The 24,448-nt window shown below is 33.1% G+C and overlaps 2 protein-coding genes across 6 annotated transcripts in view; one reads left to right on the plus strand and one right to left on the minus strand.

The window, feature by feature from the left end:
• The window catches only part of LOC122715785 (tyramine receptor 1-like), an 81,494-nt gene extending 80,476 nt beyond the window's left edge, over positions 1 to 1,018 (plus strand). Inside the window, exon 9 of the mRNA XM_043938235.1 lies at positions 122 to 1,018. Within this exon, the coding sequence (XP_043794170.1) occupies positions 122 to 297 (176 nt within the window). The 3' untranslated portion in view covers positions 298 to 1,018. The remainder of the gene's footprint in view (positions 1 to 121) is intronic.
• Positions 1,019 to 13,124: 12,106 nt separating this feature from the next.
• LOC122715753 (regulating synaptic membrane exocytosis protein 1) overlaps positions 13,125 to 24,448 on the minus strand; it is a 134,791-nt gene continuing 123,467 nt past the window's right edge. For 3 of the 5 annotated variants that reach the window (XM_043938182.1, XM_043938183.1, XM_043938181.1), the window contains exons 19-24: positions 23,590 to 23,921; positions 21,789 to 21,971; positions 15,547 to 15,634; positions 14,548 to 14,630; positions 13,963 to 14,070; positions 13,125 to 13,507 (exon numbers count right to left, since the gene is read on the minus strand). In XM_043938182.1, the coding sequence (XP_043794117.1) occupies positions 13,206 to 13,507; positions 13,963 to 14,070; positions 14,548 to 14,630; positions 15,547 to 15,634; positions 21,789 to 21,971; positions 23,590 to 23,921 (1,096 nt within the window). In that variant the 3' untranslated portion in view covers positions 13,125 to 13,205. Of the gene's footprint in view, positions 13,508 to 13,962; positions 14,071 to 14,547; positions 14,631 to 15,546; positions 15,635 to 18,804; positions 18,949 to 21,788; positions 21,972 to 23,589; positions 23,922 to 24,448 lie in introns of those variants that run through there. The other 2 variants (XR_006346901.1, XM_043938184.1) reach the window with 2 other exon arrangements.

Raw genomic sequence — 24,448 nt, forward strand, 5'->3', positions numbered from 1 at the left:
TAAATGATTATTGGAGCAAGAAAATTGAAGAATATTTCGATGGAAAACATTCTTTCTCCATTCGAACGTTATTATATTCTACTATATATTATTATTCAATGATTGTTTCGTTCGATTTCAGGATGGATTAATTCGGCTATAAATCCATTCATCTATGCCTTCTATTCGGCCGACTTTAGGCTTGCGTTCTGGCGATTGACCTGTCGAAAATGTTTCAAAAATAGATCCAATTTGGATCCCAGCAACCGGAAATTACCAGCACCGGCTAATTGGAAGAAAGACACAACGAGAACGTGAAGATAGGGGAATGAACATTGATACGACCACCCCTTAGGTCGTGATCGTAACGAGGATCACTGTGATTTATTTAATAGCGCGATTCAAATCAATCACATTCACCTAATTTATACAAAGCGTACATTCTCGCATTCAAACTAAATGAATTTTTTTAATAATTTAAGAAATAGATAAATAACAAGTGCATGTAAAATGCGAATATCTTTATTATTCGGGAGATCGTACCAAACGTTATAAATGCAAAATGATACGTACTATTGTGAATATAATTAATATAGAAATTTTTATATAACAGAATCTAATAGAATATAATTTAGAAATAGATCAAATGAAAAGAATTATTTTTTATTTCTTTATTCGATTCTTCTTTTATACAACAATAAGAAATTGCTATTTTAATATTGAAACCGAATATAATAATAATCATCATCCGAATGATACATTTATTCGCAAAAATTCAAGCACTTTACTCGAACAATCGTGCATACACACGCACAACGACTGCACAATGTAAAATCGAATAAAAAAAACAGACAAAAGAAAAATTTATTTATTTAAATAATGGCGACACTTGAAGTTTGTTTACAATTGGTTATATCAAAATGCATACGTAAAATAAAATTCGTAGAATCCAACAAACAAAAAATAATAACCGATCGTAGAAAATAGTCTTCCTTTTATCATTACAGTATATCTTGTCTTGTATTTATCGACGCATAGATATCTGTAAATGTAGAAAGTATGCAAGTATACGGATTTTATAACGTCCCACTGAGTTATTTCATTCAATCCCACTCCTTTTATTTTGAACGTCATGTTCAGATGCTAATTATATGACACCGGCTTTGTAGCCTTGTATCATCATAAATTAGTTCAATGAGATATTAATTAGTCCTCTCTCTGTACAAAAGCTGTTTGTTCTTGGTTAGTCCAACAGTGTCCAAGTGCATTGCTTTGTGCATGACATAGAAAGACAAAAGAAAATGTATTAAATGTAGGTGTAAAAATTTTATTGAGTAATTTTAACAAATAGAGATTGTTATTCACTTGCAATTGAGAATATTAATACAAGAAAGTTATATTAATTATTAATAATAAGAATGAAGTTAAATTATGCAAATTTTATTATGATATATAAGTTTTATATATGATAAGAAAGCTTTTTATATTTATCTAAAAAAAATAAAAATATAAATTTTCTTGTGAAAAAAAATACTACTTAATTTGAAAATAATAATAGATCAATCATGTTATAGAAAATTTTCTTTTTTAATTTTTCTTTCATTGTATTTTAAAGAATTTAAATTTTATTAATAAAAAATGTAAAAATTATAAATAATCATGTATCCAATTATTTTAACTTTCGAATCCCCACTTATAATTTTAATAAAAAAAAATATTAATATACATATAATATTCTGATAATTTTAATATGATTAAAATTTATACAAAAATTTATAGAAAATTATTATACAATACCAAATAAAAATATTATACAATAAAAATGTTGAGATTTATAATTAATAAGTTGAACAATGATACAATAAAGTTAATCAGAAGAAAAGAGCAAATTGTGAGTGAAAGATAAAAATTGAATAAAAATATTGAAATCAGCGTTATCTTCAGAGTGCCGCAAATAAACACATAAAAAAAAAGAGAAGACAATGAGAAAAAGATAGAGATAGAATAAAAATCAGATTAGTGGCGCCATCTGTTGAGTGGTAAAGATAAAATAAATTCTAAAAGTATAATCAAGAGATGGCGCCAAAAGTTCTATTTTTATATACGCATATTAATTATTTTACATTTTTGTTTAACTTATCGATTAAAAATCTCAATCAAAATTACTTTTATGTGTGTTTTTATATATGTTACGTATGCTAATCAATTCTTATATGTGTTAAGTGCTTTTAAAGAAATATTTTTAACTCTCAAGATATTGTATTAATAATTAATTTTTATGCTACTTATTTATGTTAAATTTTTAATTTATATTCCAGACTTTTATAAACATATTTAATTTTTATGTTAAATTTCTTTCTAATGTTTCAATCTTTTTTAATGCATTTAATTTTTACAAAAAAATTATTAAATTTATAATTTAATAATGTATTTTTATTATATTTTTTATATTTTTGATGTATAATCACCTTCTTGCTTCGCAATACCACGATATCCAATAATTGTTATCGTTTTTCGCATTTAAAAAAATTTTCAAAATTGTGCATAATTTACATAAATTATTATTCAAAAAACGATATCAAACTATTGAATTATAAAAAAATCCATAAATAAATTAAAGACAAATAAATTAAACAAATAATTAAACAAATAATTAAACAAATAATTTAACAAATAAATTAAAAACATATTAATGAATAAATCGATAAATAATCAATAAATAAATTAAATAAGTGAATTAATAAAAATATACAAGTAACATATATAAGTGATTTAATATAAATATATATATATAGAAGTCAAATAATTAATTATTAAATTAATTTTTAAAATTTACTATATAAATAAATTAATAATTTGCTCATAATATAATATAATTAGAATAATTAATTAAAATAATTAAAATATATTAATTTAATAACTGTAATTTTTCGATTTCGATGGTAGATTTACTTTTGTTGTCAAACAGAAAGCCATTATTTAAACTATGGCGTGTGGCTTTAGTCTCTTGTGGAAAATCATCGTGAAAGAACGTGCGATCGTAACCGGCAATTCAACGCAGTAAGTAATTCTGTTCATATTTTTCTATTTTAATTTATAATTATTATAAATTTATTTTATTTAATAATTCATTTATTATTATTATGACAAAATTAATCAATATTTTAAGTTTCTTTATATTTTTTTTATCGATCATTTATTTGATTGAGGTTACCGGTTAATTTGTACTTCGTTGAAGTTAAGATTTGAATTCATTTGTTATTTCATTTTAACAGTTTTTTTTATGGATTTGTTTTATGGATTTGTTTATTTGATTATAATTTTCATTTAAGCAATTTATGCTTCGATAGAAATAATTTCAAAGGAAAAATGATTTATAGTATATATATATATATATGTACATATTACGATTTCTAGCTGATAATTTTAATTTCTATTTTTTTAAATAAAGAGATTCATTAGAATAAGATTCTATATTTTTATCTATATTTTTTAGTATTTAATATATAAAGTCAATTTTATTTTATCAAATTAAATTCTATCGATTCGTTTTGTGTTTCTAAATACATTTATTTATATGTTTTTTCTTTTTTTCATCTGTAATAATCTTTAATGTTATGTTTAAGATTGATGACATTTTTCTCTCAATATAGTATTTTTAAGAAATTATGACATGAATTCGCGTTCGTGCCATATTTGACATGTTTCGACATATTTTGATATATTTCGATTTATTATTGTATTGCCATATTTCTTCTTTCTAATTCGATAATCGAAATAAATTGTGACGCAATGCGTCATTATGCTGTCGATATTCGTAACGATTAGAAGTTTTATTTTACCGTGACGTGTGTGATTTGTTTGTTGCATAATATATATATATTTTCTTTTATAGTTATGTATTGTCCTTTTATATTATGTATTATTTATCATTCATATATTATTATATTCAATCAATATTCGTTTATATTTATAATTAATGATCTTTCGAGAGCTAAATTCATTTTTTATTTATTTGACGGTTATAGTTTTAATTAATTCATATTATAACTTTTTAAGATGAAATTTGTAGTTAATTATTGTTTTATTTTAATATGATCGATTAATTTTATATATTTTACTTAAAATTTTATATATTTATTTGAAAATTTTTATTCTTTTTGTACAGATTGCCTACAGATTAATGGTCCAACTTCAAAGGCGGGAAAACTTTCAATATGGACGCCATTATACTTTTTCAAAGAGAACTTTGATATTTTGCTTGTATACTGTATGTATTTATTTTATTTTTTATTTAATCATTTTTTGCTTCATTATTTCGAAGTATATTTATATTTTTATAACGAATATATATATATTGTGAATATATATTATATTGTGATTGAATATACATTATATTCATCACAATTAATACTTTAGTTTAAAAAATAATTTAAAAATATTCTTCTTCTGCATGAGATTTTTTATTTATCAAAAATTGATAATAATCAATCCGTATTTCAAAAAAATAATAATAATGTGGTATGTTATGTACTATTTTCTGAAACAAATAGATTTAATAGAAAGAAGAAGGAAACTATAGAAAGAATATTTTCCTTCTCTTTTTATAAATTTTATCATATTTCCTCTCTCTTTCCATTGATTTTAAATAAATTTTTGCATAAAGAAGTGTGTATGAAACGATAAATAAGATGAGTTTCATAAATTTTTATAGCATATATATACATATATGTACATATATATCCTTTTGTAGTAGGATATGTAATATAATATGTAATATAAGGAAAGTAATTAGTAAGACAAAGATACAGATATATAAAAATATTAAAATCAGATCCTATCTCCAGAGTGCCGCAAATGAAATATTATAAAATTAAGGATATGATAGACGATAATGAAAGAAGAATAGATTGCTAATGTCATCTATCGAGTGTTAAGGACGTAAGTTTTTGAAAGCATTTGAAAGATGACGCTTATTCTCTATTCTTTCTTATCTTTAAAAAGCTGTCTTTCGTAGTCAAAAGATGGCGTTAACAGTTCACTTTTATTTTATTCTCTCATTACCTTCTATTCTTTCTGTACGTTATTTGAGACTCTCTAAAGATGGTACTGATTTCAATATTTTTATTATATTTCTATCCTTCCATTATTTTATTTTCTTTATCCAATTACAAATACGATATCAAAGAATTATAACAAAATTATTTCATTTTTTTCTAATGAAATTTTAAAGAAAATTCGAGAGAGAAATAGATTTTTCAGAAAAAGGGAATATAAACTACAATAAAATTCGTTTTTGTCATATTTGTATTTGTACAATATCCGTTTATACATCTTTCTTATTAAGGGAATAGGCCAACTGGGGTTACGGATGGGGTACACAAATCCACAAAGTTTCTTCGAGAGGAGGAATATGGGCGAAAAATTCGAAAGACTCGCATGACGCATTTTAATTGCGCCCATACATACTACAAAAAATCAGTCATCGTGTTACGCACAATAATAAATTATCAGCGACGTAACAACCTCTCATTGAAACACGTTTTACACGACATTTTACACAATTTCCACAAAGTACATTTTTTTTTTTTTTCGAATCGTATTCGTTTACTGTCAAGCCTAATCAAAAATTATTGGAATTTTCTTTGTTTTCTTTTCATTTCGTTACATTCTTATTCCTAGAACAGTGATTTCCAACCGCATACATATCGTTGGTTATTCCGTAAATATTTGAATTTTTTGATGTATCGTTTTAGATTTTCGTTTAAAATATTTTCTTACCAATTTATTTCTTTCGCAACGAAATCATAATTCTCATAATAGATTTATATTATTCGTGTTCTCTTTCTTTCGTTTTAAACAAGGTAAATCGACAATATCCAATGAGGAATCATCGTGTATTGGTGATTTAACGTGTATCTTGCGTTAAACTCTGACTTTATAATTTGTTCACTTTTTCAACATTTATAAATTTCTCTGTATCACTATTTCTCTCGATAAACTCTGCAATTATATTTTCATCCGCAACATTTGATAAAATTACGCACGCTTGGATTAACAGAAGGAATCGGAAAAATTCCATATCGTTATCGGTTCTCATTTCCATAAAATTATAATATTATATACTTTCATCTGTATCAACATTCGATAGAATTATCGACTCGACCATACTCGTGCACACTTTCTCACGGATTTTGTACTCTCAAACCAAAGCTCTATCAATATTTCCTCCCTATCAAGGAACGATCTAGGGCTGAAAAGGTTGAAACACACTGTCCTAGAAGGTATTCCCACGTCACGTGAATATCGATAAGGGATAAACATTTTTGCTAGGACGAGATTGTTCGAATCGATAGAATTTGCAGGACATGTTTGATCATCGTGAACGCACGATGATTTTTTTTTTTTTTTTTTATCGTTATTCGGATGTCGTTGGAACGGAAAAGTCCATTTCTACGAAACGGTAGAAAAAAGTTGGCGCGTGTAATGCAAGGAAGAGATGAAAGAGATTTCTCGCTGTTTCCCCACTTTCTTTTCCGAACGTGTCCTTTCGCGATCGCGATTTCGTCGCCTGGGTATATTTGTGCGAGGATCGATTGAAGTTTGAGGATTCGATTAATTTTTTTGAGAGCGCTAAAAGAAGCGTTTTCACATCGAAAATCGAAACGATAAATGGGAAAGGAGGAAAAGAAAAAAAAAAACTTGGAAAAAGAATCAGAGTGAAATCGTTTGTTTCCGTCGATGATTGTTCGTGGATAAAAATATAACCTATAAACGCACGACGTGAAGACGCTTCCGCACGGGCTTCTATTACGATTTTACTTGACTTACACACGTACTATCGCCACAGAATAAACTATCGAACATAATCGATCGTTAGTCTAAGATTTATCTCGATTAACCCGTAAGTTCTACCGCACACCGTGATTCTAATTCCACATTGTGCGCGACAATCAACACTTAACACGTAAGGACATCACATGAAATTTTTCTGTATAGAACGATACACCATCTAATTTACGCTTAAACTACCTCTTTAAGATGCCTCACCCAGCGTGTCTATTACGAACTTCGTAATCCTCAATTGTAATGGAACACTTTCCAAGTATAATGAATTTTCAAGTAGAAAGATGAGCATGTAAGAAGATAAGCGGAAGTAGAAGTGAAACACTCTTTCTTTTTCTTTCTCTCCCTATCTCTCTCTCTCTCTCTCTCTTTCTCTCCCTCTCTCGCTCTTTCACACATACATACACACACACACATTCTCTCTATAATTTTTTTGCGCGGAATTTCACGAAGTCTCGACGTCATCTCGTGACAATTTCCCCCTCTTAATTATTAGCACTATATCAGAAATATCTTAGAAAAGCGTTGCTTCTTAGGAAAAGTTAAAGAGTTAATAATATTCGAGAAACGTAATAGAAGTGTGAAATCCTCGCATAGCTTACGATAAGATTTAAAAGATAGTTTTTATCTGAAAGTTATCTAACGATATTTTCAAACGACATTTGTCGATTCAACTCTGGGAGAAGTTTGATATAATAAGAATTTAATTTTCGAAAAATGGCGTATATATCGAGGGACGATGGATCGTAGAGCCATGCAAGAATGGAATAAACTTCCGATCGTTCGAAAGTTTGAAGTTGCGTTATTTTAGACGCGCAGGAGAGTACGTCTCAAGATGATGTAAGATCTCAACGACTCAACATCGTCGGTAGGTCTTGGATGATTATTGTCATCCTTTGGCAATCAAGTGTTTTCGACCCTCTAAACACCGGCTTTCAGATTTTTTGTTCGCTCCACATTTAAAGCGTTGATTACACACTTTGCAAGCGATCGACCGATTTTCATTAGCACTCGCGGCTAATGAAGATGGCGATATCATCGATCAAACAACACACTCGTCGAAAATATTTAAATATTTTTCACGCTCGCTTGCCTTTTTTTTTTTTTTTTTTTTTTTTTTTTTTTCTTTCCACGATTTAGGCCGTAATTGAGCATATTATTTATACAAGTTTGTACGAAACTATGCCAAAGGGAACTGTGCGAGTTTGTCGTTCGAAATTCGTCGAGGAAGTGAACGGAAGCGGAAATTGCGTTGAATTATCGAATTATCATTCGATTCGAAACACTGTTTTCTATCTAACAGTTTTTCTCTAAGATTAAAGTTATAGAAAAAGAATTTGAAAATTTACGATTATTCTACTCCTCGTGGCACACCTCCCACATCTCGTTTTTTATCAATTTACTGGCTAAAATATTGATAATATAATAACAAGTTTAAGTTTTTAAGAATCTAGAAACGTCGCCTATTTATTAGAGTTAAATATCTTATAGATCGGTATATAAAGTTATACTCGGAGAGGAGGAGATTCGTAAATAGAAATGCACACGTGCACAGCGACAGGCCATATCTAACTATCTGAATCGGATCTACGTTAAATTCAGCCGTGTGTATATTTCTAGTCGAAAGCAAATTAAAATTTTTTTTTTCTTTCTTTCTTTTTTTTTTTCAGCTTAATTCTCGTTAATAATCGGTATCGATCACAGTGATCAGTCGCGTCACGAATTTCTTGATTTTTTTTTTTTTTTTTTTTTTTTTTTTNTTTTTTTTTTTTTTTTTTTTTTTTTTTTTAATCTTTTGCTCTCATATACACAATGTGCAGTGGCCCGGATCCGCCATAGACCGCGACTCGAGACTCGAGAGATTGTCTTTTCGACACTTAGAACGAGTTAGAACGAGTACATACAACACCGATATGTACGGGAAGAGGATGTTGCTTGGATGTAATCCCTAATTTTTTTTTTCTTTTCTTTTCTTTTTTTTTTTTAAACCGTACTCCGTTCCACCTCTAACAACGGGACGTTCGATCCCCAACGATTTTTAAATTTAATTTCAAACAAACACCGTCTCGAGATTGCTCCCCGCGTTATCCTGCGGGATCGATTATCGTCCCGTGTGACGTACGTGGATATCGCAGGTACATACATTTACAATTATATCGATGACGCGCATTGCCTGTACACGCCTCTCTATTTACTTTACACGTGACACGTGACCGTCATCGTAATTTACAATTAAGTAAATGGAGGATATCCGCTAAAAGTAATACACACGCACAGTTGGATCAATGATCTCGATTGTCAATTTCGATACGGCGTACGTATATGCATTCTTATCCTCATATGTATGTATATATATAATATGTATATGTATATATATATATAGATTTCTTTTATATTCAAATACCTATGTTATATGTGTGTATATATATATATATATATTGTATTTATGTACGTAGGCGATTATAGTAGTCACAAAGTTAGGCAGACTCGATTCGTACTCGACATCGGAAGGCTGAATCTTGTTTTTGTTTTTTTCGTAGAAAAAAGTGACGACGGTGTACGACGGAGAGAGTGAAACATTTCCTTCTCCTCTCCGTTTACTCGGTTTCGCCGTTTTCGAGAGGTTAAAATAATTATCGCGAGTTCCTCGACGAGAGAATAGCTGAATAGTGGGTTTAGAAAGAAACGAAGCGAAATGAAACGAAACGGAACGGAACGGAACGGAACGGAACGAGGTCGTTCCGCGTGATCGCCGCGCGCCGACCTCTATCCATAATTCCTACGAGAGTTTCCAAGCTTTCAGAGGATTAAAAAATGATATCGTATTTCCCTTCCCAAATTTTTCCCAAAATTTTTCGAATTTTTCATCTCTCCTCGAGAAGAGCTTCGTGAAATATTACGACGACGACCGACGAGTGCAAGCACGTTGCCACGAAAAAAGAAAAAAAAAAAGAATAAAAAGAGGAAAATAGTGATAGATGTGACAACGCGACAACCGATACGATGGCGGTCGATAATTGACGCGAGAGATTCGCATCGAGATACGGTAGAAAACGTGTGTGCTTAGCCGTTTTTAGAAAGGAAGGAAACCTTTCGTCTACAGGTTTACAGATGATTGCATTCGTTCACAATAAGGATTGTCCGTGCGATTTAAACATCGGACGAGGACATGTTCGAGGAGTAGGAATCGTCGAAAGTGTCCTCGTGCCTGATGTACCCTTAAAGAAACAGGTTTAGGATATGTTTGTAGGCCGATCAGATTTTTTTTGTCGTCAACAATCTGCTCGTGTCTTTCTCTTTCTTCTTCAAATGTTCATTCGTTGCCTCGCTTACGTTTTTTTTTCTTTTTTTTTTTTTTTTTGCAAAAGATGATCAAGTCGTTGAAAGACGTTACAAGTCGAGTTCTCGAGACGAAAAACGGTAGATTTTTCGAGATAGATTTTTCGAGATGGGAGAAAGAATCGAAGGATTTCGAAAGCGATCGATAGAAATCGGATAGCCAAGTTGGACCAAGAGATGATCCGTTGCTTTTCTCTCTTCACGATACGATTCTCCATTTATCGCTGGGAGAAGGTCATCGTCCAAGACAATAATGACACCTTCTTGGTAATCTGGTAAACGGATTCTCTAACCTTTATCGCGCGCGTATAATGTTTGCTTGAATGGTCCGTGTTACGTTTTTTTTTATCGTTTATTGCTCCGTTGAAAGATTTTTACTCGAACGAATTAAAAAAAAAGAAAAAACCACCGGGATAATCCGAAAATATTTTCTTAGGAAAAATAATATAAAACGATAAATATCTTATCAGAAAGTTCGGACAGCGCGATAAAGAAACGTAAACTTTCAAAGAAACGTTCGAAAAGTTAAATCGTTCCTTTGAACGGAATAATAATTTTCGAGATTCGATCTTTTTTTTTTTTTTTTTTTTTATTAAACGTTCGATTTCAACGATAAAGGCTAGATCCGTTTGTTTTTTCGGGGCTTGGTCGAAGCGAAATCGTCGATTTCTATTATTAACCATCGATACACCTTTTTTTTTTTTTTTTTTTAGGTTTGATTACTTCGTGCTAGAATTATCTCGTAAAGATATCTCGTACCGCGAACGCAACTTTATAATGCTTTCGTCACGCGCGTCATTTTTTTTTCTCATACGTATGTATCGAATCATTTATATTTGATATATGTATGTATATGTATATATATATATATATATATGTATATATTTATATTTATATATAAGTATAATTTTTCTGTTCTGCTCTAACTCGGGCGGGGTAAGCGCAATACTTTTGGACGAATTTTCTCGTCCATACTTTGTCGCCTCGCGTTTCGATCCTTTCGCTTTCCAATTTTCCAATTTTCCAATTTTCCCTTCCAACGACGTAGACATCTCGAGATTTGAGCCTTGAGATCACGAATCGTATCAATTGTTTTCAATCAATACGATTATTCGCGATTGTACGAGCGAAAGAACGAAACGTTCGAGCGTCGTTTAACGCGTCGGAGGGCCGCTATCCGTCGATCTATCGATCGATATCAATCGAATTTCAAATTTTCCACGAGTCTATAATTGGATAATTTTACGGAATATTGGCGTACGTTCTCCTCTGGGATGGAAGAATAATGGAGATACGAAGGGGAATACGGAGAAAGTGACGAAAATTTTCTTTTTTTTTTTTTTNTCGAATTTCAAATTTTCCACGAGTCTATAATTGGATAATTTTACGGAATATTGGCGTACGTTCTCCTCTGGGATGGGAGAATAATGGAGATACGAAGGGGAATACGAAGAAAGTGACGAAAATTTTCTTTTTTTTTTTTTTTCTTCGAGCGGCCCTCTCGATCGTTTTTCTTCTCCTTCGTTCCGGATACGATTGTTATACGATTTAAATTTGCGAGTGTAAAGGAATCTCTGTTTGTTGTCAGTCTACGAGCTACAAAAATTGCGTGTACTTCTAAACACCAAAGTTGTTTGTGTTATTTTTTTCTTTTTTTTTTCTCTCTCTTTTTTCTTTTTTTTCTTTTTTTCTTTTTTTTTTTTTTTTTTTCAATTGCCATTCATGTCGCCCGTAAAGTTTTTCTTCCTGGTAACCACTTACCGATCGCTCTTCGTGCTCGGCTCGACCAGCGAGCCGATTAAAACGATTGTCTGAACCGTTGTGTAATTTGTCCGATCGTTCAAGGAATCGTCTCGATCTCGTCTCCATTCCCATCTTCTTTCTTCTTTTTTCCTTTTTTTTTTTTTTCTTCCTTCCTTTCGTCTGATTCGATCACGTTTCGAACACCGAACTCTTCGTTTCGATTATTTCGAGGGGAAGATCGAGACGTATCGAGACGGTTCCTCGACGAGAAAAAAAAAAGTAGCTAACCGCATGTTCGCATCGCGTGGTGAACACGCACGTCGTGTATACGTATATATTTTATTTCATCGTATGCAAATCGGTTCGTACGTTATCCACGAGACCCGATCGAATCGCAAATCTGGATCAACCAGCAGAGCACGCGCATTTTCCGTGACAGATGTCGATCGTCTCTCGTTCGACACTGTCGTTCCTTAATTAATGAGAAAAATGGACCCTCGTCGTCTGTTCAAGACGTGGCATCTTCGTTCCTCTCCCTCCCTCTTTTGCCTCCATTTTCTTTTAATAATTCATGAAAAAAATAGAATCTCTCTTTTTCTCTTTTCTGTGTTTCTTCCTCTCTCTCTTTCGTAATTTCTTGCTCGCTTCGATAGATTCTCCTTCGTGGAGATAGATCTGCACACAGGTACGTCCTTATTGCTTGGAGGATATTCGGGAACGAATTCGGGAAAGGTGAAAAATTGCTGGTCTGTGGAGAGTTCGATATTGGATATCGATTTGCTCTTCGATTTTTTTTTCTTTTTTTTTTTTCTTTTTTTTCTTTTTCATGTACGGAGGACTCGTTTAAAAATCAACCGCGCTAAAAAAGTTGCGATTAAAAGTGGAAACAAGTGGGGAAAAAAATTTCGACTCTATTGGGAATCTCGTGAATGATGAATCATCCATCGGGATATTTGATTGTCTCGTGAGATCAAATAAACAGAAAATATTGTTACGTGGAATTGGATCGAAATTATATCCGATGGATGTATCTTCGATTGCTCGGATTTTGATGAAGATTCTAAAATAAAATAATCGGTGGAAAGAGAGATATATTTCGTTTCGTTGAAGAACAACGAAAGGGAATGGAGGAAAGGAAGGGAAACGGAAGGGAATTGGTGGAAAGTAGGAGTGGAAAGTAGGAGAGATTGACCCGATCAGGAGATAATTTTCACGACGGACTCGTTCTCGTCTTTGAGAAGGAGGCTCAGCCTTAGATCGAGTTCCCCCGCCTCGAGGGCCCATTTTTCCCTCAGCCATCATGGGGAGTCCGCGGTATGGGTGCCGAGGGTGTGAATCGGGAACAAGGGATACCAATCGACGGTCAGCTGTGCCAGTGGAAGAAGGTCGAGGCTCACCTCGGCCCCGCCTAACCCTTGGTTGCTTTCGAACGCCTGCTTCTTCTCCCACAGCATCACCAGTAGATTCCTTCCAAGGGCGTCGCAGCTGCTGTACTTGATGGTCTGACGGTATTGCGGGTTCCTCGAGTGTCGCACCACCCGTGTTTTCCGCTTTTGCAGCCATCTGTCGCCGTCTCGGAGATACGTTTTCACGTAAGTGTCTGCGAGGAGGGATGTCGTGAAAAAAGGAATCGTTTGGTTACTTTTAATGGCACTCTCGTTTGTGCTCTCGTTTCGACGAGACGGGAGGATAGACTTGTAATTTTCCTAATGGAAAAACGTTTAGAAATATCTCGTAACGAAAAATCGTGGCTTTATTATTTCGAAGTAAGCGTATGATATATTCGTTAATCCGATTTTTATTTGATCGTGGAAAAATTATTATCGTGGAAAACGACATTCGTGAATATATCAAGGAATCGTTATAAACTGATTTTCAACTCGACGTTTAACTATCGAATAGCCGCATCGATCACCGTGTTCGTTTATATTTCCTGACTCGTCTCGTCTTGAAACGAGCGTATTATTTCTCGTCGTCGTTAAAAAAATTCGAAGGGGGCCGTAATTTTAATGATAGAAAGGTGAAGAAAAAAAAAAAAAAAGAAAAGAAAGTTACCTGGCTCTTCTTTTTCACCGGGACAAATGTCTCGAGCGCATATAACTTCGACTTCAAGCGTTCCTTTGCTCAGGCAGAGACCCAGTTTCACCTCGCCACTTTGACCTCCTGAAATCCGTGAAAAATTCACGCAAATTTGACTTGAAATTTTCGGGAGAGAAAAAAATTTTTTTCCTTTTTTTTTTTTTTTTTTCTCCTCGCATAGTTTGAGATAAAATTAAAAGTATAATCGCAAATATTAGACAGAGAAGAGAAGAATTGTTTTCGGGATTGGAATTGAAATTTTCGGGAGAAGAAAAAATTTTTTTCCTTTTTTTTTCTTCCCTGCTACTTTGAGATAAAATTAAAAAGTATAATTACAAATATTAGAGAGAGAAGAGAAAAATTGGTTTCGGGATTGGAATTGAAATTTTCGGGAGAAGAAAAAATTTTTTTCCTTTTTTTTTTTTCTTCCCTGTATACTTTGAGATAAAATTAAAAGTATAATCGCAAATACTAGAGAGAGAAGAGAAGAATTGGTTTCGGGATTGGAATTGAAATTGATCCGAAACGATTATTAATAATATAAATTGCGAAATTCTTTACCAGCTGTTATCTTGAATCCCTTTGGTGGCACCTGTCCGCGGCCCAGCTTCGCGTTAACGCCATTTTCATTTCTCGTTGGCTGACTAAAATTGAGAGAGAACGGAAATCCGAGTTCGTATCATTTAATATATCAACTCAGAAACTTGGTGGGGGAGGGGAAAACTAATAGACTAGCTTACTTTACGTTTATTGTTCGTTGTATCGCGTATTTTTTTTTTTTTTTTTTTTAGAAGAAACAAACTTTAAACAATATCTGCAAAGTAAACGACATTGGAACGAGGATTAATTTTCAAACTATTATGAAAAAAAAAAAGTATGTGGAGCCTCAACTTTGATTAAACTTCATGATTTCCATTTCTTTCCACTTACCATTATTTCTTACATCGAAGATAAACTTTAACTAGAAAAAAAAATCTCGTGTTCGAGGAGAGTAGTAAAAAATAATCTCAAGCATTCCAACTTTTCTTTTTTTTTTCTCTCTCTTTCTCACGAATAGAGAAACAATTTTACTCAAATCAAGTTTATGATTTTTTTTTCCTTTTTTTTTTTTCATCCCTTTGTAATGATGGTAGTGTGATATGCATATATATATCGAAGTTAATTAAATGGAAATTGATAAATTTATATCGATATTCAATACAGCAATCATATATATGTAATTTATAAATAATATATTTTTTTATAGAGAAATAGTTAATATCTATCATATCATATTATAAAAATTGTGTTTGCAAGAATTAAAATTTTAGCATTTATATTAAATAATTCATATATTTTCAATACATTATTTGCATTAATTTAATACATTAACGATTTTACGATTATATATAGCATTAATTAGTATTATTAATTAGAAATTAATAATTAAATGATAAATATATTTCTTTTTGACGGAAACAACAAGTTTCAGTACGATATATTTTCTGTTTTCTGAAAAATATGACGTCTATGATGAATAATAATAAAGAAAAGAATTTTAAAAGTTTGATTCCAACTTACCTCCACTTTTCTTCCTCGTCCGATTCACTGTTGCGATCGTAAAACCTCTCCGGAATATTCATGACGCTGTCTTTGCGCTCACCCCGCCCTGCGAGTTAGAGAAAAATATTTCCTTTCTGCGACATGTGCATTACGCGATTACCCGCCCACCAATCTACGCGCGCCGTGTGTGATTCGCTCTTCTCTTTTTTTTTTTTTTTTTTCTCTCTCCAAAGTAACGGCTCTGCTTTCTCTCTTTTACCTGGTATCTCTTTAGAAATAAAGGGGGGAGGGGGAATGAGTTGTTGCACCCTCTTTACATTCGTCGTAGATTGGTGGGACGAGTCGTTGCACGAAATTAATTTTTTTTTTACGCATACTGAACGCATCTTGCTTTCCACTACTCTTTAAAAGGGGATCCATACTTTTCGAACAAAAGCCTTTACGTAATCGCAATCAACGAAGCTCTCAACTTATGTCAAGTGTCTTCGGGGTTCTGTTCTGAATTCATATCATGTTTGTGATATGTATGGAGTAAATAGAGATGGAATCGAGATTGATCAGAATGGATTTGTTATCAAGACGATTTATATCTATCTCCAGTCGTCGAGTATATCTATAGTTTAGAGTTTATATATTGAAATAATTTGGAAAAAGTTGAGAAACCCTAGGATGTTCGTTTAATCGTTAATTGTTCCAATTGCACGTTATTCGAGTCATCTGTAATCCTTAAGAAAAAAAAAAAACGTTATTACATGTATATATATTTAAATGAGAAGAAAATCCGGGGAGAGTTGAAAAAAATTCTAAAAGTTATGTATTAATTGTAAATGAGTGGTGTGCAGGGTAGATGATTGTTAACTTGTTTATTTCCACATCTACTAATAATAATATTAATGTAAAAAATATTATAACTAGTACGCTACTGATAATACTAATAAAACTTGCTTTCTATATAAAAATATATATAAATAATTGTATAGAAGAAAAAATTATATATAATACAAAATTTCTTGCAATTAATCGTACATAATTAAAGAAGAGAACAAGAAGAAGGTATATATATATATATATATATTTATATAATAGAGGATCGATAAATTGAGAGATAGTACTACCACACTAAAGCCTACTTACGGTTTTTTTTCTTAGCTACATGTTGCAAAAACTCTAGCTAAGAATGGAGCAGGTCAACTGTAGCTAGCTCCTCAACGTCTATGCGAGAATTGTTGTTATTAAGGCACTACTAAACTACTACTTTTGTCTACTGAAGACCTACCGATTCTACATTGTGGAGTCGGGTACAATAATTCAGTTTGATGATATATTAGTCATATTGTACGATTACAATTGTAGAGTTAATTATTCTGATTCAGTAACGTTAATCGTAACGTAATTTATGTTCTATTTTTGTACTGTAAGGAAGATAGATCGAATTTTTTTTCTCTCGGAGATTTAAGATTAAGGTTACTGCCACTGTTACTATTATCATCGTTAAATGAACTTTGAGAAATTATTGTATAGAAATATCGTATTATCTAGTCGATATTTATTAAATAGGTTTAACTGGATATCTGATAGACACGTCAGAAATCTGTCATCAAGCGTGTTTGGCACAAATACCGATAGCCTGGTTGGAATGTATTGGAAGATATGCCAGGGTTGAAATTAATGGGTCAATTTGTGGCATGTTCGATGATCAAAGCTATAAGATATTTGATAAGTGTGGTAAGATCATTTAATTCGATTTACAATCGGAATTTATCTTATTCCATCACTGAAAATATAATATATATATTATATATTAATAATTCTAATATTATAACAAAATTGATAATATTAATATTGAAAGTTGATATTCGATAAATATAATTGATATTATTTGAATAATATTCTGCATAAATATATAATTTATATATACGAATTATCGAGGAAAAATTGTATATTTATGCAGAATATTATTTTATACATTTTTAAATATGCTATGCCTCGTTCGTAATAGATAAATAATATCAATTATATTTATCAAGTATCAACTTCAACTCCGTGTCATAATGTTAGGATTATTAATGTAAATGGAAACATAAAGTAGTGTAGGTCGATCATTAGTCAGACATAGCTGTTATCCTGTACGCGATCTCCTACCGTGTTAGGTTAGCTTTCTTAGTTTTATTCTTCTCGAACGAGTTTCGTTCTAATCTCTAATTTTCTTCGCAAAAACTCTTAACAAAAATTCCAAATATTTGTATAAAAATACTTTCTTTAAAAAAAATACTTTCTTTAAAAAAAAATAAAAAAAAAAATTGGCATTCTCAAAGTGCATTCAACGACATTCCAAAGTTCAAATTTCCTTACTTACGATCACGATTGTAGCAACGATTGGTTAGCGATTATATATACTCTACATATATATATATATAATTCTCTCTATATATATATATAATACAATATTAAGCGAGCACTTTAAAAAAATCTATAAAGCGTTATCGATGCGAGCGGATAAAGGATCAGCGTAAAAAGAGAGGGATAAGAATTGCTACGCAATATATATATATATCCTACGAAAACACGTTGAGAGAAATTATTAACTTAAGCATAGGATACCTTATTGGTAATAACACACTTACATTATTTAGGACAACGTTTCGAGCAAAACACAATAATCCGTGGGAAATAATCGAACCAGTTCCCTTCTCGTTACTTTCTTAATTGAAATCCTCATCTCCCCGTTGTAATAGACGATATTTAAACGAAAGAAACGATTTGACACCAAAAAAAAAAAAAAAAAAAAAAAAGAAGAAGAAGAAGAAGAAGAGTAAACGAAACGCGTTGTCTCCAAACTTTCCTTTCCGAGTGTAAAATTATTTGAAGAGAAAAAAAAAAAAAAAGAAAAAAAAATCAACTCGACCATCGTGGAATCTACTTGTCGATCGTAATAAAGGTGAAAAAAAAAAAAAAAAGAAAAAGAGAACGAAGAGAAAGAAAAGAAGAGACGTAAAGGATGTAAAATATAACGCTCGCGTTTAATCGGAAATAATAGGTAAACAGAGATAAAGAGACGGCAAACAAGAGGGGGGGAGGGGAGGGAGACTGAATAAAGAAGAGGAAAAAAAAAAAAAAGAAAAAAAGTAAAGGAAAGAGCAATCGAAAGACCGTGGAAGACAAAGTGAAAAAGACGGAGGGGAGAAAGAAAAAGGAGAAAGAGAGAGAGAGAGTAAGAGAGAGAAAGAGAGAAAGAAAGAAAGAGAGAGAGAGAGAGAGCGAGAAAATGTATCTTACCGGAAGCCCGTGACGGTGGCCCACAGTGTCCTGTGGTTATTTATCGAGGTGGTATGGAGTGCGGCAGTGGGAAGGAGGCCGAGTTACCGGTCCTCGGAGATACAGGCTCGCACTGCCACACAGTAACCGTTGGGACTACGCACGCTGTTGTCGTTGATCGATGATGTTGTGGTTGGTCGGTCGATCGAGCCCACGATTCGTCGTCGATCGGGGTGTCGGGATGGTGACGATGGCCGACGATGGCGTTTCGACCGAGCGAACCGAGCATTTTGATCGACCGTTCGTGTACGCATGTCAGAGATTGCCGGACGGTGCCGACCGAGAAAGGAGATCAACAAAGATCAACAAAGATTGGGAAAAAATTGGCAGAACACCGACCGGTCGAGTGGGCGTTCTTCGTCAACGGAAGTCAATGAGAGAAGACGAACACTCAATAATAATAATAATAATAATAATAATAATAATAATAATAATAATAATAATATAGTGGAGAACACGATCAGCGCAAATAGCTTTTGGCACTTGGCGGTTTTTTTTTTTTTTTTTTTTTTTTTTTTTTTTTTNTCAACGTGGTGAAACGAGGAACCAAGCCTGGCGTGGTATAACAGGATATTTTTTTTTTTTTTTCGACACAACGTTTGGAGAGAACTCGCAAAGAGTGGCGCGTGAAAAGGCACGTGTGAAAGGGGAAGATCGAGGGGGAGGGGGGGAGTCGGAGAGAAGAAATCGAGACGCATCGCGATTTTGTTGTTCTGGCGATTCGTTCTTCTCTCCTCCATCCGTTTTCGACCACCTTTGCTCGTGTTTCCTTTGTTTCGTACATTTTTTTTTTCTTTTTTTTAATTTCTTTTTTTTTTTTCGCCAATCGTATCGTTTCTCTCGATCTTGTCGAATGATATCGGGTGTCTGAGGCTGGCGCACAGGCGGAACGAGTACTGAGCGGACAGGCAACAGCGGCGCAACAGCGATCGCACAGAGATGAGCATAGAGCACAGATCATTGCGACGGATGAACTTTTGGAAATGCCAGCTTCTCCAATGAGTATAGACAGACAGACAGACAGAGATATATATATATATATATATATATAGGATGACACATGATTTCGCATTTGTTAACTGATTTTTACGATTTTTCGAGCCGATCGCATTTTTCTCTCCTTTCGAAAATTCGTTTTCGAAACTTTGATTTGTACCGTTAAACACGTGACAATTATATACATACACACACATATATATATATATATATATATCTTTGACTCGAATGAATCGACGTCCAAGTTCTCATCCTCTCCGTTATTACGTATCTCACTATTATTATTACTCTACAAAACTTTCATCGCCGCGTTTCTGATCACGTTTAAGATACACGTGTACGTGCTTTACGTGTACGGGATCGATGCCAACAACGTAGTACAAGGTTATATTATTGACTCTCGACCAGAGGACGCCGGAGGTTGCTAAATATCCGTTATCTTAAATCTAGTTAGCTTACATCCGTGAGCTACTGCAGTCACGACAGTTGAAGTCTCTTTTTCGAAGCGAGAATAACAAGAATTATCGCATAATTGGAACGCATAATTGGCTCGACGGAATATAACGTTTAGCTTTTTAAGGATTTGTGTTCGACTGTATCGAATTAAAGAGAGCAGAAACGAACGAACAAACGATCCCCGATTTATATTTAAAGATTAATCACCGATCGAATATCGCGAAGTTATCTCCATCAATTATTAAATCAATTTTTTTTTTTTTTTTTTTAAGGATCGAACCGTTTATCGCTTTATCTCGAGCTTGAGAAAACGAGGATTTAAAAAAAAAAATAAATAAACAAAGAGCGTTATTTCTTCGCTCGTTCTTCTTCGTCGTTCCTCACTCTTTCGATTTCGATTCGTTTTCGACGAGTGAACGAAGCGACTCGAAGAGAGAATACTTCAGAATTCAGAATTCAGAAATATATTTTCTATCATCGATGCGCCAAAGGCATGTACGAGGCTCCCTTCCAGGCCGATCCGTTTCCGGTTCGATTAGTTATTTCTCTTTTTTCTTTTTTTTTTTTCTTTTTTCACTACTCGCTATCGATACGAACGAGACACCTAACTTGGACGAGAAAAATTATTATTGCCAGGATACTTGTTCGCTCGGTCAAATCGCGCGAGATCGATGGAGGACGTGATCATAATACGAAGGCACACGGAGAAAAAAGTGGGAGACAGAGAAACAAACAGACGTGTGAAGAGAGACGAGGAGACATGGTGTCGCACAGAGAAGAAACACACATAAGATAATTAAAAGGGCCGTGAATAATGTAATGTAATGAGAAAATGCATAAAAATATATGTACACAAATGATACGGACCTACACATATACATATATAAAATACCATTTTCCATTAATAAAAAAAAAAAAAAAAAAAAAAACGAAAGAAACGAAATCGAAGAGTTTCCTTTAATCAAACTCTTTGAAACGCTCTCTTCAATCGAGAATGAAATCGTATCGGATCGAAGGCGTTCGATAATCAATCCGATTTTTCTAATCAATTCGGTTTACGACACACACGGATACATACATGTACGTCCGTGCACACACAATTATTCGCATGCGTACGATACGCACGGCGGCGGCCGATGAGGAAGATTCGATCTGCTTCGATCGGCTGGTGGACGAGGATGGATCGAGCCGATCGACGATCCAACGATCGAGAACCGTGGTGGTGGTGGTAGAGTGGTGGTAGTGGTGGTGTGAGAAAAATAAGAGAGAAAAAAGAGAGAGAGAGAGAGAGAGAGAGAAAGAGACGAAGAAGAAGAATATAGAAATAAATCGACGAGCGTGTGTGAAAGAGACAGTCAGACGGATAGACAGACAGGCAAACAATAGGCACGGATGGATGAACGAAATTGACGGGCGGAGCGAACGATTTCGATCGGTTTAGGCGAAAATGATTAGGCCAAGAGAGAAAAGAGAAGCAACGTAACCATACTCACGGCTCTCGCGTCTTTTGTCTCCCGAGAGACTCATCGTCCTGCCAAGCTCCCTCTTGGCCGCTTTCAACGATCGTAGACCCTCCAGAATTTCCTCCGGGTCCCTCATTGGCCTGGTGAACGAGCTCCGTCGCCGATCTCGGTTGAAGTGTATCGTCGGCATCTCGGTCTCGCCCATACTTCCGCCTGCGAAATCGAGAATTTACTATGTTTCTCGAGCTCCTTCGAATCGACGGGTTATTGGCGAAAGGTGACTTTTCCAAATCGAATATTTTAATAAAATCTATGGATGGATGGATGGAAAATTACGAGTTGAAATTCGTAGTTAATGATAATCCTTGGGGATTACGAAGAACGGAAATTAGTTATTATCAGATACATTTTCATTTGAAAGATGAAGAAATCGAGTGAACGAAGAAATGAATTAGGATAGGGTTTGAAGATAGAAGCGGAGTGGAGTCTGTTTGAGGACAAGGGCGTGTAAACAAGAGAAGAGAAGTGACGTGGATGACCTAAAATTTCTCGACGACCGATATCTCTTTGAAACTTTGATTTTCAACCCTGACCCGGTTTTTCACAACGTATGAAATTAGAAAAATAATATTCAAGCCGTGATCGAGGCGATTTTGAGAGAACGAAATGCTTTCTCGAGAAAAGGGAGAAAGAAGATAGGATTATAAATCTTACTTTAAATACGTACGTACAAGAATCTGCATCGAACAAATTGATATTGATTATTCGACGATTATTAAGTTTGAACGATGAATTTGAAAAAATTATTTGATTTTTGAAGTGATTTTAAATGCTTGCAAATTTTACACCTCGTCGATCTTTTTTTTTTTTCTTCTTCTTTTTACACTTTTTAGGAAGAGAGAGAGAGAGAGAGAGAGGTAACCTCGTGACAATTTATTTCACTTTTTTATACTTTATGGAAAGAAAAAATAAAAAGTCTTGGAAATAGAAGGGACTGAAATAGCAACGAATATTCCAGCAGTGAAATTTTACTGAGAATCCAACGGGAAAATAATGGTCTCTTGTTCAGCTTTTAGATTACAATGTATGTTCTCGCATTTATATTCGACTTTTTCCAGATATCGACATTTCCATTATCTATTTTTTCTTTTTTCTTTTTTCTTTTTTTTTTTCCACACATATTTATTCCCTAATAGCATCTCCGTCTTTATACAAGAACGAATTTACAAATGCAAAAATCTACCAGAATTTATAAACGCGTTAATTCCAATTTTCGACTTTTCAATTTTATAACATAACAATATCATATAAATATAACAGATGCAAAAATAAATGTTCGAGTAAAAGTAACAATAATATTCGTAATAATATTGAATTAAATTAAACTTAAAATTCTGATATATATATATATATATATACAATATAATCACTTACTAGTAATAAAATTGATCATAATTTTTTCATAATTTAATATTAAAACAACTAACCTTTAATATCTTTATATACAATAATTAAAGTGACATAATAAAAATAAATAATCGTATCCCAATAAATTACAATATTAATTTTGTCAAAAATTATTTTCACATCTTCGATAATCGTAAAATAAAATACACGTGATTTCAATTGTGTCTAGTGTTAATAATCTGTTTTCACAAAAGGTGAAAGGTTTCATAAAATGCACAAAATCTTTTCCCCGCAAGTAGTCGCAAAATAAAGCTCATTCGATAATAATATCAAATGCTTTCGATTTTCCCGTTGAGATAAAAGAAGATAGAAAGATGTTAAAGATAAATAACACGGAGTGGAAAGTGAATGGGGCCACACTCACGTTTACTGTCGGTGCCACCTTGGCTCTGGAAACTGCTCCTTCGGCTGCCCGGCAAGGATCTACTGTAATCCCTGTTAAGTTCGTACGGTTCGACTTCTAGCTGCTCGGATTGGCTGGATCCTCTTCTGGAATTTGCATGCCAAGCGTGGTCCGGGTGGAGGAAGCAGAGCTCCGGACTTCCGCTGTCGCTTTGCGTGTCGTCGCTGTAACTTCTTTCGCGCAGCTCCGTCTTTCGCAGTAACCTTTGGGCAATTTCCATGGAAAGGGAGCCTCGGGGGGAACAGTAGGGCGATTTGCTCGCGCGAAGCCCTCGGGGGTCTTCCAGCCGATACCTGAGAACCATTTCGTATCCCAATTTTCGTCGATGTATCTGTAAATTCTCGTGATAGTCTTGGGGATGTGGATAATGATATTGCAGAAATATTTTATTTCTTATTTGTTTATACGAATACGATATAATTTTTCATATTTTTTTTAATAAGCTTTTTAAGATCTTGTAATCTAGCTATAAATGATTTCGTATGTTAATTATCATCGATTGTTCGTCTCTGTAAATTCTCGAGATAGTCTTGAAAAATGATATTGCAGAAATATTTATTTTATTTCTTTTTATAGGAATTATTATTTATAGGAATCGTAGATATATATCTTTTGAAAGAATTAGGATGAATATTTTTCATATTTTTTTTTAAGCTCATGAGGGTCTTATAATCTAGCTACAAATGATTTCGTACGTTAATTATCATCGATTGCTTGTTTCTGTAAATTTTCGAGATAGTTTTGGGAATGTGGAAAATGATATTGCAGAAATATTTTATTTCGAAAGAATTAGGATGAATATTTTTCATATTTTTTTTTA

Source organism: Apis laboriosa, unplaced genomic scaffold (genome assembly GCF_014066325.1).
Source record: "Apis laboriosa isolate Shangri-la unplaced genomic scaffold, ASM1406632v1 scaffold40_cov151, whole genome shotgun sequence".
Classification (NCBI taxonomy): Eukaryota; Metazoa; Arthropoda; class Insecta; order Hymenoptera; family Apidae; genus Apis; species Apis laboriosa.